The sequence below is a fragment of the Salarias fasciatus genome, chromosome 2 (genome assembly GCF_902148845.1).
Source record: "Salarias fasciatus chromosome 2, fSalaFa1.1, whole genome shotgun sequence".
Lineage (NCBI taxonomy): Eukaryota > Metazoa > Chordata > Actinopteri > Blenniiformes > Blenniidae > Salarias > Salarias fasciatus.
Window position 1 is genome coordinate 6,670,224 of NC_043746.1, and position 27,094 is coordinate 6,697,317.

At 47.3% G+C, this 27,094-nt stretch overlaps 2 protein-coding genes across 3 annotated transcripts in view; one reads left to right on the forward strand and one right to left on the reverse strand.

Annotated features, from left to right (window-relative positions):
- Window positions 1-1,415: 1,415 nt before the first annotated feature.
- LOC115396160 (SH2 domain-containing protein 1A-like) lies at window positions 1,416-6,737 on the forward strand. Its single transcript, XM_030101872.1, has 3 exons — window positions 1,416-1,842; window positions 3,040-3,103; window positions 4,520-6,737. The coding sequence occupies exons 1-3, from the start codon at window positions 1,706-1,708 to the stop codon at window positions 4,775-4,777; spliced, it is 459 nt and encodes a 152-aa protein (XP_029957732.1). The 5' UTR covers window positions 1,416-1,705; the 3' UTR covers window positions 4,778-6,737.
- A 1,685-nt stretch (window positions 6,738-8,422) lies between these two features.
- The window catches only part of tenm1 (teneurin transmembrane protein 1), a 208,638-nt gene continuing 189,966 nt past the window's right edge, over window positions 8,423-27,094 (reverse strand). Inside the window, exons 26-39 of one of the 2 annotated variants that reach the window (XM_030101865.1) lie at window positions 26,745-26,832; window positions 24,069-24,265; window positions 22,888-23,201; window positions 22,056-22,228; window positions 20,255-20,499; window positions 19,248-19,541; window positions 17,845-18,089; window positions 17,068-17,210; window positions 15,120-15,331; window positions 14,138-14,439; window positions 13,311-14,017; window positions 12,450-12,592; window positions 11,973-11,999; window positions 8,423-10,015 (exon numbers count right to left, since the gene is read on the reverse strand). In XM_030101865.1, coding sequence (XP_029957725.1) covers window positions 9,260-10,015; window positions 11,973-11,999; window positions 12,450-12,592; window positions 13,311-14,017; window positions 14,138-14,439; window positions 15,120-15,331; window positions 17,068-17,210; window positions 17,845-18,089; window positions 19,248-19,541; window positions 20,255-20,499; window positions 22,056-22,228; window positions 22,888-23,201; window positions 24,069-24,265; window positions 26,745-26,832 — 3,846 coding nt within the window. In that variant the 3' untranslated portion in view covers window positions 8,423-9,259. The remainder of the gene's footprint in view (window positions 10,016-11,972; window positions 12,000-12,449; window positions 12,593-13,310; window positions 14,018-14,137; window positions 14,440-15,119; window positions 15,332-17,067; window positions 17,211-17,844; window positions 18,090-19,247; window positions 19,542-20,254; window positions 20,500-22,055; window positions 22,229-22,887; window positions 23,202-24,068; window positions 24,266-26,744; window positions 26,833-27,094) is intronic. The other variant, XM_030101866.1, reaches the window with a different exon arrangement.

The window sequence follows — 27,094 nt, forward strand, 5'->3', positions numbered from 1 at the left end:
CGTTTTAGTTTAATGTTAAAGGCTTCGCTCTCAAAGTCACGTCTGTACAGTAAATGCGCAGTAGAGCATGAAAATGAAATGAACTTTCTGTTCTGGACTCTGTCGGGAGCAGGAACGCTGCTGGAGGCGACGTGTTGCTTGTTTGTTATTAACATGGAAACACTGAAAAAAATAAAGCTGGAAATTCGACCTTTCCAGCTGGTAATCGTCCCACTTAACAACAGAATGAGCGCAGCATTTTAAAAAGGTCCCAACACCTCAAAAACAAAACTGTCAGTCCAATAGAAGGATCAGACTTTAGTCGTTGGCTCTCTCAACCATATTTCTAACTTTGGAATATGTTTCCTGAATATTCTCGTTCCGTGTTTAGCTTTGAGAAATCTCAAGTTAAATTGACCTTGTGTATTTTTATCCGTCCCTCACTGGTGATTTTTCCATCCATTTGAACAATTTAACATTAGTGTAATCAAGTTTTACACTCCTCACAGGTCTTTTTTTTTTTTTTTTTTTAACTGAAAATGAGTTTAATTAAATCTCTTCTTAAATTTCAAAAGAAAAAACTATTCGCTTTTGGTCTGAATTCAATATTTAATAACTTTTTTGCAGGATCTGTTCTCACTGCTGGGTCGAGTGTGTGTGTGTGTGTGTGTGTGTGTGTGTGTGTGTGTGTGTGTGTGTGTGTGTGTGTGTGTGTGTGTGTGAAGCAACACGGTTTTCATTTGCATGTTCATCTTACTAATTAAGCCCTGCAGAAAAAAGAAAAAAAAAAAATTCTCCAAGTTATTAAAAATAAATCGATCCTTGCACTGTGGTACTTTGACCCATTGCACAACTCTGCATTACTTGCTGTGTGAATTTTGAAGATTACAGAGATGTGAAACAAACAAGCCAAAAACTACCTCTAAAGAACTTCCTCCTGACATTACTAAAGTAACTCTACTCCACTGTAAATACACAGTGAGGTTTATTTTCTTTCTCTACATGCATTTTACAGACAACGCCTTTAACTTGGACTTTTGCTGCAGGACTGTGTTTTTGCATTGCACTGTTTCTACGTTGGGGCTGTTGTTCTTGCACCAACGTTGAGGATCTGAACCCGTCTCCCTGTTCGCAAACTGCCTGTGCATCATTATTCGTGGAAACTGAGGTGGAAACACACAGTGTAAGCAAACTTGTGTTAATAAGAAAACAGAGTACAGTTGGAAAGAGTGATAAGTCACTGAATAAGCATAATATATATTTTCCTGCGTGGAAAAAAAGTGGTGATATTGCCTCTTTTTATTTATCCCCCTCTTGTGCTTTCTATTGTTGTGGAAATATTCAGTTAGAATCTTTGAAGTTATTTCCTGTCGAAAAATACAATCGTTTCCTGAGACAGGCGAAGACATACCCACATTCTTTTGCGTCTGTGTACATGGGTGTCAGTGTGCGCGCGTGTGTGTGCGTGACTGTGTGTGTGTTTCTTTTTTGCCGAGAAAGAGGAAGACTGTAAGTCATAAAGGTTAGAGGCTGGCGAGCGCCGCTATCAGTCTGAGGAAGAAAGCAGCAAATCCGAGCGGTTTGCCTGCCAGAGCTCGGCTCCCTGAGCGGCGAGAATCAGATGAGAGGCTGGTCGGCCGCCTTACCTGCGCTCCCAAACTACGGCACGCAGAGAGCCGACAGAAAGCCCGGCCTGCAGTGAAAGCTCAGAGAACAGAGGCAGAGGATGGAAAACCTGTCAGTGTACCACGGACCCATCGGGAAGCAGGAGGGCGAGCGGCGGCTGGCGCAGGACGGGCGGGAGGGCAGCTACCTGGTCCGAGACAGCGACTCGGTGCCGGGCGTGTTCTGCCTGTGCGTGCTGTGAGTATCAACCCAACCCGTTTGTTCTGCTGCCAAACCTGTCACCTCGTTTTCTGCTGCCATACACGCTATCGACCGAGAAAACAAAGGCAAACCCGGAGCAGCGAGCGTCCGGCAGGCCTTCCCCGACACCTGGAGGTCCAGGAGAGGCCTCTTCCCAGCACCGGCCTCTTTTCTCTTATCACTTTCACTTTTGCCAAAAAAAAAAACAGTCAAATAACTATAGATTTAATTAAAACACAGTCTAAGAACCGACGCTGTGAAAATGCAGCCCGCAGCTCTGGGGCCTTTCTGAAGCTTTCTCTGAATTATGGGTCAATAAACTTTTTTTTTTTTTTTTAAATCAGACCTTTAAAACTGTGTTTGAAGGAACAAATGTGACTCTTGAAAGTAAAAGTGGTTCAGTGGACCGTCAACCAAAATGCGTATCACATCCTAACATGTCTCCCAACGACAAAACAGGCTCTGGTGAATCTGCTACGCGAGAAAAAGAGAAGAAGCTTTAAAACTGCAGAAACAACCAAAATGATCAAAACAGCCAAATGACTGGTTCTGCTGAACAGAAAGAAAAAAGAAAAGAGGCTTAAACACCCCAACGTGCAAACGACTTGCTAAAAGAGCAAAGAAATGACTTTGACAGCAGCTAAAACCACCGGAGCTGCTAAGATGTCAGCAGTTTCTGAACGTAGTTTTAAATTTCATCAATGCAACGTGAAATGCAGTTTGGGTAAAACATGCAAAAACTTCAGCGCTGAACATGTTTTGTGGCTCCGGATCAAGAGATATAAGTCTTTCAATCATAAAGGTCGCAGACCCCTGGCATTGAAGATGTTTAAAGATGATGAATAAAATGTCTGTGGCAGACGGTAAACACTTAACAGACATACAGAACGAGAGCCGGAGAGACGTTCTGTTGACAGCAAGTGGAAAAAACTCCGCTCCTGGTGTCAGGGGTTCAACGTGGTTCAGACATCTCCACTGCCGCAAAAGTGGTTTTGGTCAATAGAACAAACAGAAAAACAGCGTTCGACTCCGTTAGAGAGAGCCACACTTCAAAAACAACCTCAGAAGACGAGCTGGAGGGAAACCAACTTCAGAAATGAGCGTTTTCGAAGGAGCAGTGATAGCAGGGCCCCACGGAGCAGGAGCCGCAGGTCTAAGGCCTTTCTGTGTGTGTGTGTGTGTGTGTGTGTGCAGGTCCAACGGATACGTCTTCACCTACAGACTCCACAAGGACGACGCCGGCTCGTGGGCTGCAGAGGTGACACACTTCTACTTCCTGCCTCCATGAACATAAAACTCCCAAAAAACCTTGAGCGGAGCAGCAGAGCCGCCGCGCATCTGTCCCGCTTTGGCTGCCGTTTATTGGTTTAGAAGTTCTTTTTGGCACCAGCGTGATTCAACACGCTGTGAATTTGAGGCAAACACACTTTTTTCTTTTTTTTTTTTTTTCCTGAGCAGTGACAGCACTGAGAAATAGGTACATTTCTTTTCCTTTAGCAATAACACCCTGCGAGATAGTTCCACCGCCGCTACCACCTCAAATTTAAGATGCCACAGCATCAGCATATACTCCAGAGATGGGAAACGCAGAATTGCCTCTGACAGCATTTCTGATGGGATATGTAATTGAGCGCTGAGGGTTGGCAAACACCCAGAGACGGGGATGTATAGAGACATCTGACGGCTGTGTCTCTCTGCCTGACGACTGGAGCTGTTGTAACGACATTTCACCCCGCTTCGCTCTCACCGAGCGCAGCAGATACACGGCGAGCTCGAATTACACGGATTCCACTACAAGCTCAATAATGGTTTACATTATTCATACGCCATATCAATCACTGTAATGAAATATTCGCGGGAACGCAGGTAACACTTCGTGGCCAGAGACGGGAGCATCCGCGGGCCGGGAGGCTGGATCCGTGTCTGATGAAATCGTTTTGAAGAAACGTTCCTCCCCCGTGTTGATTGATTGCTCAGAGCGAGAGGACGTAATGCCTTTCCAGAAGCCTGACTTGACAAAATCATCCCGGTTTAGAGGAATCGTCTGTTGAAGTGAGCAGACAGATGTGCGTCTGAGAATAACGCACAGTTGAAAAAAAAAATCAGAGGAGGACTTTTAAAAACAAATGATTCCTTCTGGAAATGATCTCTGTGTTATTGGAGATTTTCTGCTGTCACCAGTGAAGCTGTTGAGATAATGGGACTCTTCAAGCATCTCAGATGTCAAACAATAAATCCCCTCAGAAATGCTTCTTTTTAAAAACTGACGAACAAAATAATAGAAGAAGAGGAGGAGGAGGAGGAGATGCTTTTTGAGTTAATTGCATTCTGGATTTTCCAAGTTTAGCTTCCAAGCCTCCTGTGTGCATCTTCAGTGTGTTTATATCTAATTTTACCTGCAACCTGTTTATTAATTAATGCCGTTTTATTGACTGTTACATAACTCCAGTGTGCTCGATGGAGTGGATGTTTAAACCGACACGAAGCTCGCTCCATCTTCCTCTTTCAGCCCGTTTCTATAAGCTGAAACTGAGAGTAGGCTCGTAGGAGGCCCGGCTCCGTCCTCTTCATTTCCTCCTGCAGGTTTGATGAGGGAATAAAAGCAGAGCCACTCTGAACTCTGTCTCACTTCTTCTTCTTCTTCTTCTTCTTCTCCTCCTCTGCTGTGTCTCAGACCACTCCCGGCGTGGCCAAGCGGTATTTCCGCAACGTCAAGAACTTGATAGCCGCGTTCCAGAAGCCGGACCAAGGCCTGGCCATGCCTCTGCTGTACCCGGTCACCGCCCAGAGCCGGGCGCCCCCGCATGCGCCCGGCTACGGCCTGCCGCCGACACACGGCGACCCTGGCGCCATCTTACCGCAGAGGATCCCACAAGTTCCCATGAGACACAAAAAGAAGCAGAAGAAGGGGGCGCAGAAGGCTTTTGGTTAGCCCTCTGTCCCAAAGGAGCCGTTCTGGGACCCAGAGATCAGCTGTAAGATGATCATCACCTGTCTAACGCTGAATACACAACAAACACTGTCAGAAACTGCTGGGTTTCCTTCCTGGGACGGTTTGAGGCAGACAGAGCTCTGCAGGCCAGAACACCTCAGGAGAGCTGCTGCTCCGGACTCACTCATATCAGACCCGTTCATCACATTTGACCGTTTTCGTTCTGAAAATGCTTCAATTTTAAGGAGAAAATCCCTCCTGCTGTGAGGCATACCCCACCTCAAGACGAAGAGCCGATCTCTTCTCCGGTCAGTGTTCTTAATGTTAAGGTTGAGAGCTTTGCTGTACATAAACAATCACACACACACACACACACACACCAAAAAATGTGAAGATACAAGGAAATCAGCACTGTTGATGATAAATAAGTGTTGACGTTGAATTAAACTCTTTATTTTCAAAAGAGACGTTTCTTTTCTTTTGGATGCTTGTTTGACATCAGCTGCAGGACGAGGAACCTCACAGGAAGAATTCATGAATTCATTCCGTATTTTTGTGCCGATTTTCATTCATCCAGGCGGAAAACAGCTTAAAACAAATCAGTCAGGCCAGCTGGACGTGGTCACATGACTTGGAAGAGGTTTCAACCCATATTCAACTGGCTTATCGGATTACTTCATTAGTTTTTGTGATGAAACCATTCGCGAACAAGTGCCACTGATTCTGAACTGTTCAGCGGCCAGGTGCCAGGAGAACACGGACTGGGAGTCACGACACTGTGCTTACTGTCCACCTGTTCCGCACAACTGCTTACGTTTTGTCCCGTTCACACAAAGACTGAGTTGGCGTTTTCTGTGGTTTTAAGTACGGCTGTGGTGTAAATGGTTTTTCACTTGAAAACATTGTGTCAACAGACACAGGAAGCTTAACTCCTCAGGTCTGGACTCGGCTGGATATTCACAGCTTAAAAAAAGTCCTTTGAAAATAGCAGTGTGTGATCTGGACAGTGAAGACTGCCGGCTCGAGAGAGGAATTAAAATAGGAGAACCGTGAAAAGCAAGCAAAAAAAAAAAAAAACCTTTGTTTTAAATATCTCTCCTACATTTAGGACGTGGTTTTTTTTTTCCTCTCTGCCCTTAATTCAGCTTTAAAACGGCCATAATGAAGGTTGTTAAAACAGCCCAGTGCTCCATCATCTTAAGAAACCCCAGGCTGTTAACACACCGCTGAAGTGTGTAAAAACTCAGGCTGCTGCCATTTAGTGAGCCTCAATAAGGATCTGAACTTCTTTCAAAATGTAAAAGTCTGTGCTTATTTTGTCACGCATATTTTTGTGAAAGCGACACGGAGCCTGAAGGTGGCACGAGCCTGCGTCAGGGACAAACCCTTTCAGTCAGGGAAACATCCTGCCTTCGCACCAAGGCTGCAACCGCCAAGCAAAATGTCATTTCTTTCCCTGTTTGCTTAATTCAAGTAGCAGTGACTGAGATCTACACATCTTCCCACTCTGTCTCTTCTGTCTTCATTTCTGCGCGTGCAGCGAGAGAGCCGAGGCCGTAACTTTTAAGGGACGCGACGAGAAACTCTCAGCCGCCGAGACATTAATATCCATTACTGCATACATAATTTGACAACAAATATTGTGCTCTCTCTTCTCGATGCGATTGAGTTGTGTGAATGGCGAATGAAAATAAACGATATGGAATGAAATAAACTCTTTTTTGAATGAGGTCAGGCGCGAACACGCACACACACACACGCACACACGCACACACACACACGAACGGGCCTCCGGTTGACACATAATGCAGGAAAAAAATTCAATTTGACGTATTGAAGTAGTGATTTCCATGGAGAGAATGCTGACTGCTGGGAGAGAGAGGGAGATTGACATTACCTCGTAAAAAAGAGACAGACTTTCAAAAAGAGGAGCAAAGGAGAGTCATACAGAGAGAAGAGAGAGCGAGAGAGAGAGAGAGAGAGAGAGATTGACATTACTTTATAAAAAAAAATTAGAGACAGAAGAAAGTGTGAGGGAGAAAGAGATTGACATTACCAGATAAAATGAGAGAGATATAGAAAGAGCAGAAGAGAGAGTGAGAGAAAGATAGACATTAGCTAATAAAAAGAGAGCAGGAAGGGGAGAATGGCATTATGTGATAGAGAGAGAAAAAAAAGGGAGGGAAAGAAACGGTACCTCATAAAAGAACGAGACCTACAGAAAGAGAGATTGACATTACCTTATAAAAAATGAAAGACCTACAGAGAGTGAAACTGACACTGCTTCATATTAAAAAGAGAGAGAGAGAGAGAGCGAAAGAGCGAAAGAGAAGGAACTAAAGAGACGGAGGAGAAGAAAGAGGATGATGTTATGAAGAAGAGAAAGAAAAAGAACAAAAGAGAGAGAGAGGAAGAGGAAAAAACTGACATCTTAAAAGCCAGCGAGGCATACAGAGGAAGAGAGACTGACGTTACCTTATAAAGAACGAGAGAAGCAGAAAGAGAGGAGGAAAAGAGAGGGAGGAAAGAGAAAGACTGACATTACCTTGAAAAAAAAACCCAGAAGCACAGAGAAAGAGAAGTGAGAAAAGATGGAGAGAGTGACACCAGCTTGTAAAAAGAGGGAGAGATAAAGGAGTGATGCAGAAAGAAGCGAGAGAGAGGAGAGAATGACGGCACCTCAAAAACAGATAGATTATGAAAAAAAAAGAGGAATGATGAGAGGGAGAGCGAGAATCCATTCAGCGCAGACAATTCTTCATTGCAGCGGTCTCCTAGCAACCGGACCCTCCATCTCCTCACCATGGAGATGAGGTTGGACAGTATCTAGTGGAGCATATGGCTGGAGAAGGGAAGGTGCATCGCGGCCCATCAGCCGAGCGCGAGCCGGGGAGCGTGCATCACCTGCTCGCAGTCGCAGCATATGCATTGTGCGTCTCCGTCACCGGCGGCCCGCGAGACACACACAAACAATTAATGGCGGGCAGATGGCGGCATGACGGCGGGGGGGGGGGGGGGGGGGGGGGGGGGGGGGGGGGGGGGGGGGGAGGCGGAGCGGGGAGGAGGTGGATAGTAGTAGCTCCATTTTTGTTGTTGTTGTTTTTTTTAATTTAATAAAAAAGGGAAAAACAAACTTCTTTACTTTCTTTTTTAACTTTTTTTTTTCTGTCTTTGTGGGGAGAGGCTTGGAAGTGGTTCACATGTAGTCTGATTGGCATTTCCTAATGAGAGGAGACAAGCTGGAGAGAACGGCACAGCCAACTCCAGGTCCTGCCCCTTCTGCACTCACCACCCACTCGCTGAGCCTCAGCTGTCACATTTCTTTTTCCCGTCCTCTGTGCGCCCCCCCCCCCCCTCCTCCTCCTCCTCCTCCTCCTTCTTCTTCTCTCTCTCTCTTCCGACAGACGCAGGTTTCTCATGCATATCTCGGTTTGAGCCGTAATGATGGGTGATAATGACAGCACAGATTTGAAAGTTACAAACTCCCAGAAACAAGAACAAAGCGAGCACAACAAACGCACGGAGGCAAAGAGGCTGCCGAGCGAGAGGAGGCAGGAGGGAGGCAGGGAGCAGACGGGGGGGGAGGAGGAGGAGGGGGGGGGATAATAAGCAGTGACGCCGATAAAATCCCAAAGAGCGATGGGGTAATTCACACATAATAACTTTAATCAGCATTGTAACCCAATAAAGTCAGATTTTTCAGCGAGAATATTTACTATAGCCATGTATAATTCTTTGCAAAAAATGTAACTGTTTTTCTATTGATTAACAATACTGACACTTATGAACAACAGAATTTTCCAGTTGAGCACTTTTTTTCAGTGTGAAAGCACTGGCTATGTACATTCTTGATTTTTAGTATACACACTCATACAAACTACTGTTGGAGCACACCAGAGGCAGGAGGCCCCCCGCTGGGAGGGGGGGGGGCTCCTTCTCTAAAGGGGAGTGTCAGAGTCGACAAGGCCTCTCTTACACAATATGTAAACGATAGTATATCCGAGGTAAACCATGTAGGAACTCAAATGGCAACCGGAGCGCTCTTGGTTTGGAGTCATGAGGCGGATCATTCGCTGGCAATCCTACAGTCCTCGTCGCGAGAGTTCAGTGATATCGAACAGAGTCCCGAATGGCGGACGGCGTTGAAACAGCAAGATGGACGGACGGACGGACGGACGGTCGGTTCGTTGGTGAGTCGGTCGGTCGGGATACAAAAAAGCGAAGCCACAGCCAAACCACACTGCTTGTGCCACTGTTAGAAATCGGAGAAACTGGACGATAATAATAAAATACCATCATTTTGTCACAATTAAAGGCATTTGGAAGTTTCTTTTTTTTTTCTCCTCCCCCGATCTCTCTTCTCGTTCTGCTTTGCCGTCGTCTTCTTCTTTTTTCTCGGTACGGTATAGAAACAGTAGAACAAATCAGAGTAGAGTAGAAACAGGCAGTCTTTGGTGGGGCGGGGGGCTGCTCGTGTCTCTGTTACCTGCCCCCCACCTCGCTCAGTGTCATGAAGTGGATGTTGGAGGCGCAGTCGGACAGCTCCGGCTGCTGCTCTATAGGCAGGGAGTAGTAGCCGTCGTATCCCTGCACGCGTCCGCCGGACAGCAGCTGCTGCTTCTCCGCCTCGCTCCAGGCGCGGCTCCCCGCCTCCCCCGAATCCACCCGCCTCTTCTCCTTCTCCCACGCCCCGTCCACCGCCCGCTTCCTGGCCTCCTCCCGCACCCGCGCCCGCTCCTCCTCCTCGCTGCCGCCGTAGCGCACGCACAGGCACAGCGCCCCCTGCTGCAGGGTGATGTCGGCGAATCGTCGAGTCCTCCCGTTGACGGTGGCGCTCATCTGGGACACGCTGACGTTGACGCCGCTCTCCAGGACGCGGCCCCCGACGCCCAGGCCCAGGGCCAGGTCCTCCTCGATGGGCCGGGACTGCAGGAAGTGGTGGGTGTCGCAGCCGTGCACGGTGAAGCTCAGCCCGCTCAGGTGGACGGCGCCGTTCAGGATGGCCGCCACGCGGCGGCTGTCCTCGCTCGCCACGCCGATGACCTCGGCGCTCACCCGGCCGTGGGACACGGCGAACCGGATGCTGGGGCCCAGGATGGAGGGCCTGGATCCGAAGGGGGGCGGGCGGGAGGGCCGGTGGCACGCCGAGCCCACCGGCTCGGACACCAGCGGCAGCCGCTCCAGCGAGATGAAGCTCCGGAGCTGCCGGCGCAGCTCGCACTGGATCCCCAACGCCACCTGCAACCAAACCACACGCAGGTCTGCATCACGCGGCCCGACACTGCCTGTCTGTCCAGAATGTGAAAATAAATGGCAATTCACTTAGTCTCATTCCAACAAAAAAGGAAAATGCAGACTTCCAATCAAAAAAAAAAAAAATTGAATTTGGTGAGATTAAGCAGCACAATGTCACAGTTACTAGAAAATCTGTTCATATTTTACAATCATACTGAACATTACATCTTTCAACAGGTACATTCAAACATGTTGACATGTGATATCGGATCAATAATGATGATTTGTAAGGTAAATATGTAGATTTGTGTGGTCATGGGTTGGAGTCTGGGCCTTTCTGGGGAGAGTTTGATTGGAAAAAGTAAAGTTTGAGGAGGATTCTAACGACCAATAATGTAACAATGTCCAATACCTGCCAACGATGTCACCATTTTGGCCTTTTTTAATTTAAAAAAGCGTTTTAAGTAATAAGGTACCAATAGTGTAACATAAAGTCTAAGATATTTGGTCCATTATCATGAAAACAGTTTGTCTATAAGTTATTACATGATGGAAGTCGCATTAAAAAAACCTTTCAATAAGCTTTTTTTAATGTCGTGTGTTAAACTAGTTAATGTGGACGGGTAAGTCGCTGCTAAGCTCTCACATTATTGGCCATTATTGCATTATTGGTTTGTAACAAGGACTGAACAGTTTGATTTGTGTGAGCTGGACCGGGAGGCAACATGCAGCAGGGGGGCGGGTAAAGACCCCTGCTGGGAAAAAACATGTTCTAATGCTGTATACAACTAAATAAGAAACCAAAAGTAACAGTCGGGAAAGTAAAAGAAGTAAAACAGAGACACCATGTCAGCACCTGTTAGCAGCCACATGAAATAGATGACATGCACTGAGCGTCTCCATCCTGTGGCGTGCGAGATGCTGGCTGCTTTGAAAAAACCAACATCGCCTCGTGCTATCTGTGGCTGGCCGACCGGCCGGCCGCGAGGCCTCGCCTGCTGCACTGGAGCTCCAGCAGTAACAGTTTTGGCAGCACAGCTGCTGTAATTCATCATAAAGCGGAAATTAGCGATAAAAGAGCGGACGGCAGCACGGCGCTCGCCGCCGGAAGACACTGCAGTCCACAAGATATCTGTGGCTTTAAAATGTTTGGCGGTAAATTCTTTCTTTCTTTTTTTTTTTTTTCCTCAACATAACTGTAAATGCTTCACAAAGCGGTGTCTTCTGTTAAGTTTATAGTGGGAGAAATGCCTTCTATATTGTTCTTTGCTCTTTTATCTTTTCTTTTTACAGTGAAGTTTTAGCAAAGTACACAAGAGTACATAATAATTTCACACATCTTGCAATTGGATGGTGATTAAAGTCATAAAAACATCATGAAGCATGATAGAAATATCCATTGTGAGATATTTAACTTGGATAATTTCCCCTTTAAAATACTAACTATGTGAAAGTAATAAAACTATGGTGACTGTTTTGGATGTTTTTGTCTTATACGGCATTCTGTGATATTCTTTCACATTTTTCATGTTGTGATCTGCAGTATGTTGTCAACCATGTCACATGTCTGAGTGTTTCTTTTAAACTAAAAATGGTGGATTGAATAATTACTAGATTATAGAAAAGGGGCTGGTTTTTGGCTGTAATAGAATGAACACTATGGCCTGAACATTTTAAAAATCTGAATAAAGGTGACAAACTGTGCTTCGACATATGAACTGTACCCGGGAAGCCACTGCAAGTGGCGGCATCCAGTTTAAAAAATAAATCCAATCAGTCCAGTGAATCATCTGTTTTTATGAGCATAGCAGAGAATTTCTACGAAGGCCGCGCTGCGACAGATCTGATTGTAACTGGCACGTCGAGGTGTATTTTCATATTGATTTTGCAGTCTTGGAGGATGGAAATAACATATTTCAGTGAGAGCCCTACAAAGGGTTAAAGTACATGTTTTTTTTACCTGTATATCCCAAAGACGGTCATTGATCTAAAGTAAGAAAAAACAACAATTATGCATTTAAAGAAGCTTTGGTGATTAAACTTTGAGAACTCATTCTTCAGTGTTATGTATTAATATTGATGCGGGGTGATTCCACTCAGATTGGAGTCGAGGAGGAGCAACAAATATGGCCGACAATTAGCATGTAATTAGTGTTTTATGTGGGGGAATGTTATCTTTCACCCATACGGTGAACAAAGCAGGCAATTAACAGAGTATTTATGAAGGAAATAAACAGACAAGAACAACCATGTTTCCAGTATAAACATGCATAAACATACACAGAGTTTAAACACGATGCTGCTGCTGTTGTTGCTAATCTTCCAATGCCTTCAAAGAGGGCCTCAAATCTTCAATGATTCGCATAAAAGTTGAAAGGAGGGCGAGAGAAAGAGTAGTTGTGCGTCTGTTTGAGGTTTGTCTGGACGACAGGCTCACCTTGCTGGAGTCCCAGTCCTGCGTCTTGGTCTGAGTCTTCATTAGTTCGTATGTTTGCTCCATTCTGCCCACTTCGGGTTTCGGGAATCCGGGGACGACATTATGAAGCTGGAAGCCAAATAGCTGCAGCCAGCTGCCGATGTCTGGACACACACACACACACACACACACACACACACACACACACGCATAGAAACATGGGAGAAAATTGCACCGAGTAGGAAAAGTTAGAATATACTGTGTGTACTGTGAAGCAAACAAAAAGTCATAAGGCCAGGGAAACAACACCGTGTACAGGAAATCACACAGTATATGAGTGTGACACGAGGCAGAGACGGGTGGGCCGGCGTTTCCCTCGCAAACAGATTCCTCCTGTAATAAACAATCCTGCCGCAGGAAAACGTGACGGGCCAAATGAATGTTCCATTAAGCAGAAGGACACACGCCCCCGCCGACACCCGGCATTCATCTCCTACTCTCCCTATTCCGCCTCGCTCCCTCGCCCGAGCCTCCATCTCGCCTCTCGGGGAAACGGTGTGTTCTTGACAGACAGGGAACACAACACAACATCCTGTGTTAAAAAAAACAATATGATCACAGGCATGGCTGTCCTCCGCCGTCGCCACTATCTGTCACATCTTCCCAGCTCTAACTCGCTGCTCACCTGTGGTTAGTTCTGCGGCCCGTTCAGCTCATTCTTTGTCAGATGCTTCCTGTGTGGGGGCGCGTGTGGGAGTAGATGTCACGGAGTGAAGTATTCGCTTGTATCTCTTTGTGTCTGTCAGTCACTCACGCATTCAGCGTTAGAGGCTGTGTACGTGCGTGTACGTGTGTGTGCGTACGTGTGTGAGTGAAGCTCACCTGTCGTAAACTGTGTCACCTCCTCCACTCTCCCGACGGGGCAGTTATTCTTGAAGGCGTACAGGTTGAAGGGCTGGGGCTCCTTGCTCAGCTCCCCCCACAGCTCGTGGTTGGGCGACGTCCAGCGGCCGGCCAGCGTGTCGTAGTCCCGCCTCCCCAGGTGGACCAGCCGCGTCAGCGGGTCGTACAGGCCGCCGTGGAAGCCGATGACCAGCTGGAAGTCGGGGTTGGTGTCCTGGTAGACCTCTCCGTAGGGCGTGTACAGGATCTCTTTGACGAGCCGGCCCTTGTTCGAGAAAACGGCCCTGGGGCTCCCCACGCTGTCGCAGGCCACGTAGTACTCCTCGCCGCTGCTCAGCTCCATGGCGATGAGGTGGCCCTGGAGGTCGTAGTACAGCGACGTGATCAGATTGCTGCTGTGGTTGTACAAGTGGCTGACCCTGGTGGGGTTGGACAGGTCGGCGTAGAAGAACTGCAGCTGGGCGCCCTGGCTGCTCTTGGTGGCCACGCGGCGCCCCAGCCCGTCGTAGCGGTACCACACCGAGCGCTCGGTCACGCGGTTAAAGACGCGGGTCAGCAGGCCGTTGGAGTTGTAATCGAACAGGTCGTTGGCCCGCTGGCGGAGGAAGCCGTCCTCGTCCATGCTGTACTGCAGCTCGCCGAGGTGGGTGATGCGGTCCCGCTGGTCGTAGCGCAGTGGCGTCAGCCTTCAATCGAAAACACACGAAGGTCACTTTATAACACAAAGGCAAAATATATAAAACATAATCTCCTGTAACATCTCTCCAGAGAAATACTCTCCTCCAGTGTGACCCTCTCCCCCTCACCTGGCGCTGGTCCCGTGGCTCAGCAGGTTGATGTTGCCGTTCAGGTCGTAGCTGTAGCGCCACTGAGGCCGCTCGTTGACCGAGGCGCTCTGCAGCTGGCTGTCGGCGTCGTACTCGTAGGTGTAGCGCGTCACGTTGCTGTCCACGCCCACCCGGATGTCGCAGGTGGTGGTGCGGCCCGCCGCGTCGTACTGGATGGTCATCCAGTAGGCGATGGACTTGAGGATCTCGTACTGGACCTCCACCACCTGGCCGTAGGAGTTGAAGACCTTGGTGTGCTTCATCAGGTGGGTGGTGATCACCTGGACGGGCGGGAGATCCAGACGGCGTGAAGACGTGGGTGTTTTGAGCAGATTACCTTCATCTCAGGGCTTCATTTGCATTAATTCCAGTAGACTTATCTACTGTTTGCTTCCCTTTCAGCTTTGTTTGATTCTCTGCAAACGCCCTCTGAAAATATGACGCATTTTCGCTTCCCAACGCCGCAGTGACAAAGCATCGCGTTTGCTTTGCTCGGCTTGCTTTTGTCAAACTGCATTTAAAACAGCTGCCGGAGGCAAAGAAAAGCAAAACATGACGTGCACTCCGTGCAAGCAGTCACACTTTGCTTCGGCACTTTTATCTTTTTAATGAACCGTGTGCAGGGGTGAAAGTAAAAACACTGACTGTAATCAGGTGAGGTTGAAAGCATTTTTTTTAACTAATGCTAAAGTACAATTCCCCAGATGTAATCTGCTTTTAAAATACAAATTATCTACATAATATTTCCAAAAATTACATTAATATTTAAACCTTTTCATCTGCATTTTTGTAGCAAAGTACATGAGGAAATTGTAAAATGCTGCAAGAAATGTTCTTTGAATTGATATTTTAAGCAGCTATATTGAATTTAAAGTATTGAAGTGTCTATTAATAATTCAAACAATTCAACAGTACGTCTAATCCCCTCCAGCTCTTCATCACACTGCCGTTTGACGTCTACCTGGTTGAGATCATAAAAGATGACGCTGAACTTTCCAAACTGCTCCACCCGTCCCGAGACGTCGACGTAGCGATACAGGTCGATGGGCAGCGGCGTCTCGTTGATGACGGCCTGCATGCTGGTGACTCTGAAGTTGTTGTAGCTGTAGTCGAATCTGGCGTTGACCAGACCCTCCTCGCTGAAGCGGAAGATCTGCCGACTCGTCAGCGGACCTGCGCGGAAGGAATCCCACAGGATTTTTTTTTTTCCCCTCAAAAACAGGTATTTTGCGTATGAATCAGCTCCACGCACGCATTCGCACACGTAGCCATTAGAGCCGGCCGTCACACCGCCAAATACCAGCCTGCCTAATCAATTCAAATGAGGGACTAATTCGCCATCATTAACAGAGACACGCGCAGTGCGATCCGTTCAATCTTAACTATCCCCACACCTCGGTGGCATTTCCAGTGGCGACCTTTAATATGGAGAGATAATGAAATCTAAAGACAATAGCCATGATGGGCCAATGTGCTCCTTAATGCCAGAGCATCAACTTTAACAACACCATTCATCACCTCTGCTTCCGCCGCTATAGCTCACCCTCCACTCGGACAAAAAAAAAAAAAAAAACGCCTGCTAATGAAACACCATTACGCTGCTATTTGAGACGACTCTGATTGCAGTTAAAATGACTGAGTGTCTCACTTTGGAGACTGTAGAAAGCTGGATCAGCATTACATCTGCTATTTTTATTTTCTGCGGATTGTTGATTCTGAACCGACGCTAATGGGGAAATGGCAGCAGCACTGAGAGTGAGGTGGAGGCTCCTCCGCAGCCCAGGGGAACTTGCAGTCTGTTCGTCTCGCTTCTCTAGCTGTCACTTCCCCAAGCTGTCATCTTTCCCTCTCCTTTTCTGCTCCTTTTCCTCCCACCTTTCTGTATCCCCCCCTCTCTCTCTCCCTCTCTCTTTCTTTCTTTTCTTTTCTGGTGCCTTACTTTTCCTCGTCTCCTCTCAAGGGACAATTACCACTATCTCTCCTCCCTCCAAGGCTCCGTTTGTTCTGCTGAAATGAGATCAGTTAAAGGAAGGTGAGAGTCTATTCACAGTGAGGGGCAAAGCGATAAACATACACACATGTGCACGTGCGTACATACGCACACACACACACAAACACACACACACACACACACACATACACACACACACAGACACAGACACAGCTGAATCTAGCACAACTGACGGTGGTGAGCTGATCACAAAGCCACAGGAAGTGAACCTGCAGCTGTGTTCCTGTCTGACCTCGAACAGTCTGGAAGTCGAGGGAATTGCAGAAGTCTATTCACAATGCTCGCGTCCCGAGACACTTTATTTACTACCACACCCACGGAGGCCAGCCTCCGCTCAATGCAACTGCCATTTTTAACCAACAATGTATTTCAAAACCCCGATTCGTAATGCCCTGCGTCTCAAAAACAGGTAAGTGTTAACGTTTATGCATTCACACCGAGTTGGGTGCGTTTCAGCACACATTCATACGTCGGCCTGTTTCCTTTGATCAGGCGGCGTGTTGCGGAGGTGTGGAAGAAAGAGCACAGCTCAGAACCCAGGGGGTGGTCTCGTATTTTCAGCTGCGGTCGACCGCAGACTCTTCCACTAGAACATGCATGGCCCTATTCACACTTCAAACTGTGGCTGCGTCAGTCCCAGATGAAATAGCACAGCGTCTGAGTCAAAGACAGACGCCAGAGTTCGATAACAGTCATGAAATCTGGCTGTGGATTGAAGAATCTGGCAGTCCTGTCACGATGCAGATGCTGCGGTTTGCGCTGGCGAAGGTGATTGATGGTCTGAGAGCCGCTTTTAAATGATCCATCCTTAGACTTCTTTGCATGCTGTAAATATTTAAAATATGTGGCCGCTGGGTGTTTGGCCGCCAGTTGCTGTTGAGTACATGTGTGGCCGCACCTGTCTGCCTGTATCGTATGGAGCTTATGAAGCCGTTGTGGGTGAGATGAATGGTCTTGACAGTGCCAGAGGCTTCGTCATAAGTGAAGGTCACCAGGGTGGAGTCGTAAACCACTTCCGAGAGCCGCGCTGCTGACGTATACCTGGAGTAAAAAAAATAAGAAAGAAAGAAATGGAGTGGAACACAAAAAGGGCACAATTTTTAAAACAGATGATAAATAACTGTAGCGTTCAAGCACAGCGGAACACATTTGAAGTGGAGTATGAATAAACATGCTGTGCCACACGAGGATTACAAAGATCCCTGGGTGTAATAAAGAACAAGTTGCGCCATCCTTCAATATTTCATGAAAATCAGACCAGCTGCCGAGGCAGTTATGGCCTTTCAAACCTTGAAAATGGGACCATTTATTATATCATCCTCATCGAGCCAATGAGTATTAAAAAAACGCTAAATGCCAGATCACAGCCTGATTCAGTCCTCCAGCTTTCATCAAAATCAGATCGCTGCTGTCTGACATGGTATGATGATAAAAAATTTGACCTTTAATCAGCCCTCCCATTAGTCCAATCAGCGCAATTTGTAAGGACAGCTGCATGCGTGCCGCACGTTTGGTGTCAGCGCGGCTCGGCGTGATGGGGCTTTTAAATTTTAAGATTAGCCTTTAATTAAAGCACCTTCATCAAGCCAATCAGGGCCCTGTTTTATATTTATATGTGTAGCTATAGGGCCAGGAAGCAGCAGCTTTAACTGGATTTGCGTGTGTGTGTGTGTACCTGTAGATGACGCTGCGTCCCGTCCCCAGGTATTGGGTCCTCATGAGCCGCCCGTCCAGGGTGTAGTCCTGCATGAAGGAGGCCTGGCTGTCCGGCGGGACGTAGATGTTCCTGTAGTAGCCGATGGACAGCAGCGACTGCAGCGTGTGCTTCACCATGCTGGGCATCGTCACGGCGACCAGGCGGTCCGTCTGGTCGTAGTCGAAGACGTAACGCCGCTGGCTGTGCAGCAGCAGCATGATGGACTGCGGAAGAAATCACATAAGAATGAGAAAGCTCGCCAACTGGATGGATTCTTTTCAGTTTTCTTTCTTTCTTTTTGTTTTTCAGCTTCTTTTTTTTTTTTTTTTTTTAAATTCTGAAGTTGATTGGTGAAAACTTTGCACCACTGAAATGTCTCCTCTTCAGCAACAACCTTGGTTGCCGTTGGAGGACCACTTCAGTTCTTCACTGAGAGCTATTTAATTCTTTCAGCATACATGCCGATAAACAAAAGGGAGAAAAATCACCATAATTGGAAGTCTGGGCTTTTCAAAAAGCAGCAATTTTGTTTACTTCAGGCGTGCTCTTCAAAAACCTGCTCTAACTCTGCTTCAGCTGCAGTGAAACATTGTTCTAGTTAATATTTCCATTTAACTGTGAGGTATAATATTAACATATTAATAATACATGCAGGTGTTAATAACTTCTGGATGGCTCTGTAATATAAGCTCATTTACACTCTAATTTTGTCTTGGACCAAAAGCTTGACATTAAATGGATTTCAGATGTAATATCATTTCATTAAATATTTCACTTAATTTCAAGGACGGAAATTATACCTCGAGTTCAGCTTGGTGGCGCACAGCGCTGCAGCACCTTCTACTAAAAATTCCTCATAGTGCACATTACTTGAATTCATTTTGTCAAAGCACGCTCAGTGTTTACTGTGAAAACCATTTTACAGGAAGCGGCTGTTTTCTTTTCATCACTCTGTGAAAGTCAAATTTCGGGGCCTTGAAACTTGCGGGCGTTATGTAATCGATGGCAAAGAAAATATTGTCTCGTTTCTCAGCCTTGGTCATTCAGATGAGGCGGCTCGTCTGAGAAGTCTGCACAGTCACAGAGGTTTGGGAAAATAAGCCATTAAATATCTACTTTGCAAACTGGAGCTGCAAAAAGATTCAGGTAATTCGGTTAAAAAAAAAACAAAAATCAAGGAGGATTCACTGTGTTACTTTCATTTTCCACAACTCAGGTGCTTTTCGAATTCTGAGTCTTAGTTTTGGTTTGAGATCGCTGCGATAACCTCAAAGCAGGAAACAAAGGGAGTGTAGGGTTTCTGCTAAACGCAAGAAGAGGAATGAGCAGCAGTGAAGACGTCAAACAAATCTCAGCAGGGGGCCGTCGGTGACTCCTCTTACTCTGTCGGCGTACGTGTAGCTCCAGATCTTCCCGTTGACCCAGGCCCTGGACACCACCCGCTCGTTCTCGTAGTCCAGCCGCTCGGACCACTCCCCGCGGTGGATGGCGGCCAGCAGCCCTCCGGCCGAGTAGCTGATGTTGACCTCGGTGTACTTGCTGCTGGGAGACCAGACCACGGGCCGGCCCAGTGGGTCGTACTGGATGTGGAGGGTGAACTTCCTGTGGTCGTCGTATATCTTCCCCACCCGGGTGCTCTGGTCGAAGTCGATGGACAGCAGGTTCCTGTTGTGCGCCTGAGGAAGGCGATTTGGGAAGAAGAAGAGCAAAGAGGCCAAAATAAAACTTTTATTTTTATACATTTGTCTTTTTTTTTAATTTTTTTTTACTGATTTACAATCATCATAAATTGTGAATGAAGCTGCAGACATGCAAATATAAATGAAGTGGCTTGTCTGAGGCAAGCAGAGATTTCATTAGTTTAGATAAATTAATGGTGACATTTAGAACAAACCGGGCCTGGATAATAACAATAAATTGCCTTGTGAACAAGTGGAGAACGGAGTCCTGGGGACTGCTAATTAATTAGAGCGCATCAGATAAAATGTCCTTTTCTTATGAAATACGGTGTTTGTGCTTCGGCAGAGGAGGTGAGGAGGAAAGTGCGGCTAATGGCTCCTATCAGCTGGCGTCTCCGCGACGTCACCCGTCAATCAAACGTGTTGTGCGACACTTGTTGAGGGAGCGCTTCGACAGTCTGACTGAGCACAACACTTCAAAATGACATTTCTTCTCTGTGTGTGTATAAAGGTCATCCTGCACAGCTTTAACTCGGCGAGGCGCTCAGATGTATCCGAGGTGATGATTTGATGGATTACGTCATATTTAGTGAGTACTGAGACGTCGGCCGTGCGCTTTCATCTTAACGCATGCCGCCGCCGCCGCCGTGCTTTCTCGGATCTCGGAGGACTCGCCCAACTCAGCTGAAGGTGAAGCCTGACGTTTTTACCCTCAGCCTGCGCTCATAAGTGCTGTAGTTGGTCTTGCTCTGCTCCTTCCTCTGCCTCCACTCGATCAGGCTGGGGGCGTGGTCCCCCGGCAGGCTGATGTTGCAGCGGCTGGCCGTGGGGCTGACGCCGCCGCCGGGCGCCCCCGGCAGCAGGGGCTCGGTGCTCAGCGACAGCTCCATCCCGCTCGCCAGCGTCACCAGGAACGAGCCGTCGGCGCTCACTCGGTATGAACTCTGAGCGTGGTCTGCGCACACACACACACACACACACACACACAGACACAACGTGTGAGCGAGGACACAAAACCACACTGCGCACACACAGGGCTGCAACAATGCAGCAACAGATTTTTGTTGAAGTGTGAAAAAAACATCAAGTCACTCTCTCTCTCACTCTCTCTCTCTCTCTCTCTCTCTCTCAAAAAAAAAAAAAAAACAGCCTTGAGAAAAATCAATGAGATACAGCAGCAGACTACATGAATGCAATGTCTGGCTCTTTGTGTTTGATTTAATTGCTTAAATCACTTTGCTAAGTGTTTCTTCTTCAGTTTTTTCTTTCCTCCTCTCTGCAACACGAGCACCGTACTGTATCTCCTGTTATAACTTTAGAGAAATGCAATCAGCTGAAAACAGAGAGCAGATGGACAGATAATGAGAGCGATGAAAGGAGGAGGGACGAACGAGACAAGGAAGGAATGGACCCCCCCCCCCCCCCCCCAAAAAAAAAAGAAGGGAGGGTGTGACAAGTTTTCACACATTGCAAAGGCTTCTCTCAGAAGCTGTTGTTTCTCAGAACATTCTTATATTCTGAGCTATATTTGAAAGTGAATTTATACATGTCAAACTCACATCTTCCTCATCATTTGGAAATGAAAAACAATTATAAAGAAAAGGAAAAAAAAAAACCACTCGTAAAGCTATATTTTAATCGTAAAAGTTAAGGCAGCTAATAAAGTGGATAGTAACTTCCGCTCCCTCCACTGCTATAAACGCTCTCTGTACATATGGTGATTGTTGCCTCACAGGCAGGTGAAGACTCGCTCAATTTGTGGGCGGTGGAAGTAAAAAAGGGCCACTCTAAAACAGGGGGTCATTTGGAAGTTTTTCCCTGGCAGCGCTGTCACGCTGTAGCAGTGTGTGCGTGTGTGTGTGTGTGTGTGTGTGTGTGTGTGTGTGTGTGTGTGTGTGGTGGTGGTGCTGCGTTTCCCTCCCTGCAGTCCTGTCATTGTGACAACTGCTAGAAAGCAATTAAAGGGATGACATGAGAAGAAACTGCTCCCATGAGTGGCTTCTCCACTCCACTCTCATTTTCTCCTCTTCTCATCTCTGCCCTCTTTTTCCCGTTTCTCCCCTGCAGTCGTTAAAGACGCTTCACAAGTCATTCAGATCGCTTTCTTTTTGTTGTGACGGGGGGGGGGGGGGGGGGGGGGGGGGGGAGTATTTATCCCTGCTGGCTATTAGTGTGGTTATGCAAAGAGGTCATCCATAGGTGAATTATTTATAGATGGGAGGATTTCTGGGGTTTATGCATCTCGAGCGGGGAATGAGAGGAAAGCAGAGGTCAGGAGAGTCCGACATGACCAGAGTCGCCGTTATTGCAGCTTGCCAGTCATAAATGTTGGAACAAGACCACCATGTTCAGCCCCGGGTCTGTGTGATGAGTCATAAACGCCCGTGTGGGCACATCTGTGGTGGCTGTGAGTGGAAGCAGCAGCGGCGTGCGTCTGTTCTCCTCCACTTCTGACAACGGCTCCGTTTCCACATGATCTGCAGCAAAGGTCAAAACGCTCGGAAAGCCCACCCTGCCGGAACGTGTAGATGGTGTCGCTGGCGGACAGGTTGGTGCTCGTCACGAAGTTCTCGCGGTTGGACGCCTCGACCTCCACGCGGGACCAGCGCTCCAGGTTGCCGTGGAAACCGCTCACTTCCCCCGTGGGCAGAGTGATGTTGGTCACTCGACCCTCGCTGTTGTACCTGGGAAAGTGAACACACAGGCGAGCTCGAGATCACGTGCAGATAGAGGGTGCACGCACACACACACACACACACACACACACACACACACACACACACACACACACACAAAAACACACACGTTCACTTGCCCTGCATTTTCTCTTCACGCACAAACACGGGCACAGAGTAAGTGTCAGCGATGATTTATAAGTGTAATTATCCAGCTGTGGAGTGTGGGACAGAGACCGGCTCTGTACTGGTGAATAATTCAGACATGCATGTCTGTGTACTATACCTACAATCACACACACACACACACACACGTGTGATCAGAGTGTAGCAACACAACCCTCAGCCAATCATTCCTTTAAGGAAAAGAAAAGAAAAGAAAAAAAAAAATAAAAGGACAAAGATCTGCCCTCAGTCTGATCGCTTCCCAGCGCTGCTGCTGCTGCAGCGGAAGTGGCCACCAGATGGCACTCACATTTCACACGGCTGACGCAGACCCTGTCACACTGACTCACATTGTAATCTCATGCAGCGTTGTGTCCACACAAACATTCAGTGTCAAGCAACAATGCATAAATAAAGCGAAAAGGTGCGAGAGGGAAGCGGAGACGTGAAGGAAAGAGACGTGAGATCACAATAAGCAGCTGCGAGCGAAGCTGCAAACTCACTCATAAACTGTGGTCCAACTGTTCTCGTCGCTCTTGGTGGAGAGCAGGCCCGTGTTGCCATGGTAAGAGATGTGGGCGATGTCGTGGCCTTGGGCCGACACCTTCCTCAGCGTGCCGCTGTTGCTAAGCGACAGCCAGTACACCTGTCCTCCGGGCAGCGCCAGCCAGAGGGGCACGCCGCGGGCGTCCCGCCGCACCTGCAGGCCCCGGCCGTCGCGGCTGGTGAGGCCGGACAGCTGGCCGTCGGCGCCGTAGGAGAAGTTGTACAGGTAGTGGCCGGTGATCAGGTGCTTGGTGTACATGTGAGATCCGTTCTGTGGCGGAGGGACGCAGGTTCAGGAGGTTGCAGGTTCAATTCCCCGTCAATCAGTCATTCAAGTGAGTCTGATTATACCGACACGCTAAAAGAGCCACGAAAACAAAGTTAGAGTGGCTGAAAAGTGAAAAGTCGTCATCTGGCCCCAAGCAAAAGTCATGAAAACTGAATGGAACTAAAATAATTTCTGGAAAGAGAGAAATCGGACATCGAAGGACAAAAAGAACATTTTCTGTTATACGAGTCGACAACTTCGCCCGTTTCTCTTAATAAGGCCACAGATGGGGTGTCTGTGTGTGTGTGTGTGAGTGTGTGTGTGAGTGAGTGTGTGTGAGTGTGTGTTTCTCTGTGAATCTGCTCTGTCATCAGTGTGATCGGGTTCACTTTCACCTCCACGACTCCTCGCTCTCCCCGTCACAGAGGTCACTTTCAAAAGGCTGGAGTGAAGTTGTCCTCTTTCATCGGTTCTTACTGCATTATTTTTTAATCTTTTTTACATCTCTCATTGATTCTGACGACCATTGTCGTTTTAATCTCATTGTTCAACATCCCACAGCTCTGGTTTGTAGTTTTCTCCTGATGTTACTGCAAGTTTGAAATTAGTAAAAAGTTGATGATTAAAGGTTCATAGAGAACTACTCAAAAACTAGTGAAGAAGTGTTCAAAATAAAACTTCTTCCAATCAGGCGTACCTCTCTGAGCAATAAGCACATCCCAGTAACGCTGAGAGCTGATGTGAACTCGTGTGTAGTGCGCACTTACAAGGCTGTTCAATCAAAGGTTTCGTCTTTACTTGACCTTCAAATGTTTCAAATGCAAATGGGCCTGGTTTTAACGGGGCGGAGGAGCTTTAATCCTGGCGTACCTGGCTGAAGAGATAGAGCTCCTGGTCCAGGGGGGAGCTGATCTCCACCAGGCCGGTGGGGTTGGGCTGCGGCTGGTTGGGGCTGACGGCCCTGATCCGGATGTTGCCCAGATCAGCAATATACAGCGTGCCGTTGGGGGCGACAGCCAGGGAGGAGGGGGCTTTGAGACGTGCGTCGCGAGCGTAACCTCCATCTCCTGATAAGAAGAAAGAAAGGGAAAAAAAAAAAAGAAGAAAGAAACAAGGGCACATCATTTCACAGAGAACAAAGTCCTTTTATCAAGAAAACGGTGTAAATGAAGCCCCCCTGTGTTCGGAAAACACACTGAGAAATGCAAATCAGTCATCAGCCGAAGAGCGGAGTCTCAACCAGCTCGCACAAAGGTCTGCAAAAATATGAAGATCCCATGGTGGCGCTGGAGCGGTTATCAGTTCGGTTCAGGACTCGGACTTGTTGGGATACCGGAGCTCCCCAAAGGAGTCGATATGACCACCTTGATCGTGACCTGGGCCTTATCAGACGGCGGCGGTCGGCGACTGAATGCATCCAGATGTCTTTGGTAGCGCAGCGGGATAATAGCCGGGTGAAGGCCTTCAGATGCTGTCAGCAGTCGGCCCGGGGTCTCTGATGGGTCTGCACAGACGGCGGGGTGGCGGTTTATCTCCTGACAGCATGCGCATTACGTCTGCCTGCGCGCGCGTGTGCGTGCGTGTGTCCGTTTGTATTTGGGGGCTGTATGCTTCCACACACGTGTGCACGTTCAAAGACACCATGCGAGTGTTTGTGGCGGCGGGACTGGAAACGGAAAGCCTCTGAAGAGAGTAATCATCTGTTAACAGCAAGACATGATTGAAAATATGCAAAGTACAACCCAAGAAATGGGGATGGTTACAGCCCATTGGCTTGTGGCGGGGCAGAGACACTTCCCTCCATTTTGAATAGAAAGAGAGACTGATTTTTATGAGCAGAATTAAATGATAAGATCACATCCTCTGACACTTACAATGAGAGCATGGACTAACTGTCAAAGGAACATCTGCGTATTTGTTTGGTCGTCTCCCCCTTTCCCTTTTATTACGTTTCAGGTGCCCTTCCACCATCCACCACAACCGGTTAAAACGTTCCGCCGGCTCCGAGCGAGCTTTTTCTTCGCCCAGCTGTAATTTGAATAGATTTGGGAGATTTCTCTGGAGCCGGGCCCCTACCGAACATTTAGCTGGAGATTTCAGAGGAGAAAGCGACTCCCTTTGAATACAAATACAAATACATCGCCTGGCGCCGCGCTCTGTATACCCAACACGCGTGCGTTCACAAATTACCCACTCTCACTCCTCCGCCGACACATTATTGATCGGCTTTCCTTTCCTGTGTGCTGTTGTCGTTTAGGTCATTATTATAATTTTGCCTAATTTTTCAAGGGGAGCCAAAGAAGCCTGGTCTTAAACATGGAGAGTCATGTTGACTTAAATAATTGAAACGGGCTAAAAGCGAGAGAGAGAGAGAGAGAGAAAGAGAGAGAGAGACAGGCAAAGGAGCCAGTTACTCTCAGGCTGCGCTAATAAAATTACTGGCCAGCAGGGACACGCAGGCAGCGAGATTTACTCACTCGATATCAAGCAATATAGCCTCTATCAAATCATGGGAGCTTTTGAAGAACTGCAGCTTTCGTTTCCTCCGAACGCACTTCCGAAACAGGCGGGCCGCGATACGATCGGAAATCATTTAGAAATGCAGTTAGATGTTTTTTTTTTAGGACCGTAATCCTATTAGATATAATCCAATACTCTCACATTACTTAATCCTTAACCTTTGATGAGGAGTGCGACCATATTTGGGATTAAATTAAAGAAGAAGAAGAAGAAGGAGAAGGAGGAGGAAAAAAAAACCCAGTAAACAAATGTATGTTTTTAAAATGAAAACAGCGACTCCAGAACCGATCCATAAAACTATAACAGTGAGTGTTTCAGTGGAAAAAAAAAAATTGGTAGAAACTGGTTTTCTGTTTAAAAAAAAATCATACTGTTGAACACATTCAATTAAATTTGGAAATTGGTTAAAAAAAAAAAGAAGAAGAATGAAATACATGTATGTTTTCTTTAAAAATTCTACAATTTTCTTGGTGGGTTCGTGGGCCGGATGCAGACTCTTGGCGGCCCTTTTCGGTCCATCAGCCTCATGTTTGGCACCTCCAGTCAACATGAATTTGGAAAATCAAATGAGTTTCATCATTGACAATAACCTGATTTGCACCGTCTGAATTTGCACTGTTTCATAATTGCATCTGTTTTTTGCTGATTTAAAAAGGTTATTGTGGAATTACAGGATATTTTCTCTCTCGCAGCCCTTCTTGGATCTTCGTCTTTTCTCAATCTCTTCTGCTGATCTTGTTTTTCCTACAGCTTTAACTTTGCGGCTGATCCTCTTCCAGATTGTGTGTATGTGTTTTTCTGTTCCATCATGCAAAACCCTCGTCTGAATCCCCTTGTTTGCACGTTGGGCCGCTCGCTGTGGCGTCTGCAAAAATCACTTTAAAGTGAAAGCACAATCTATTTGCAATTTTGCACGCTTTATTCAAGTTCTCAGGATAAATCTGCCCTGCATTCCAAGTGCTCATAAAGGCTTTACAGGTGTGTTCGTGTGTGTGTGTGCATGTGTGTGTGTGCCTGACGACCCACCGGAGAAGCAGTCACAGTTGGGGTCTATCTTGCAGTCGCAGTCCGTGGGAGCGCCGGAGATGACCGAGATCTCGCCGTTGGTCGACACCTGCGGAGGTTTCAGAAAGCGACACGTCACAGAACGCTGCGGCGGAGCATCGCCGGGCAGAACGTCACGCTCCGCGGCCTCGCACGAGGTCGCCGTGGCATTTCATTGAATATGCTGAATAATGATGATAATTCGACAAAATGACGACAACATGTCTGGAAAGACACTTCAAGCAGACGCATCTCAGATGACATCTTCGATGCTCTTTTTTTTTTTTCCCAATTAAAGGGAAAACAAAGGCATTATGTTCCTGCAGCGCTTG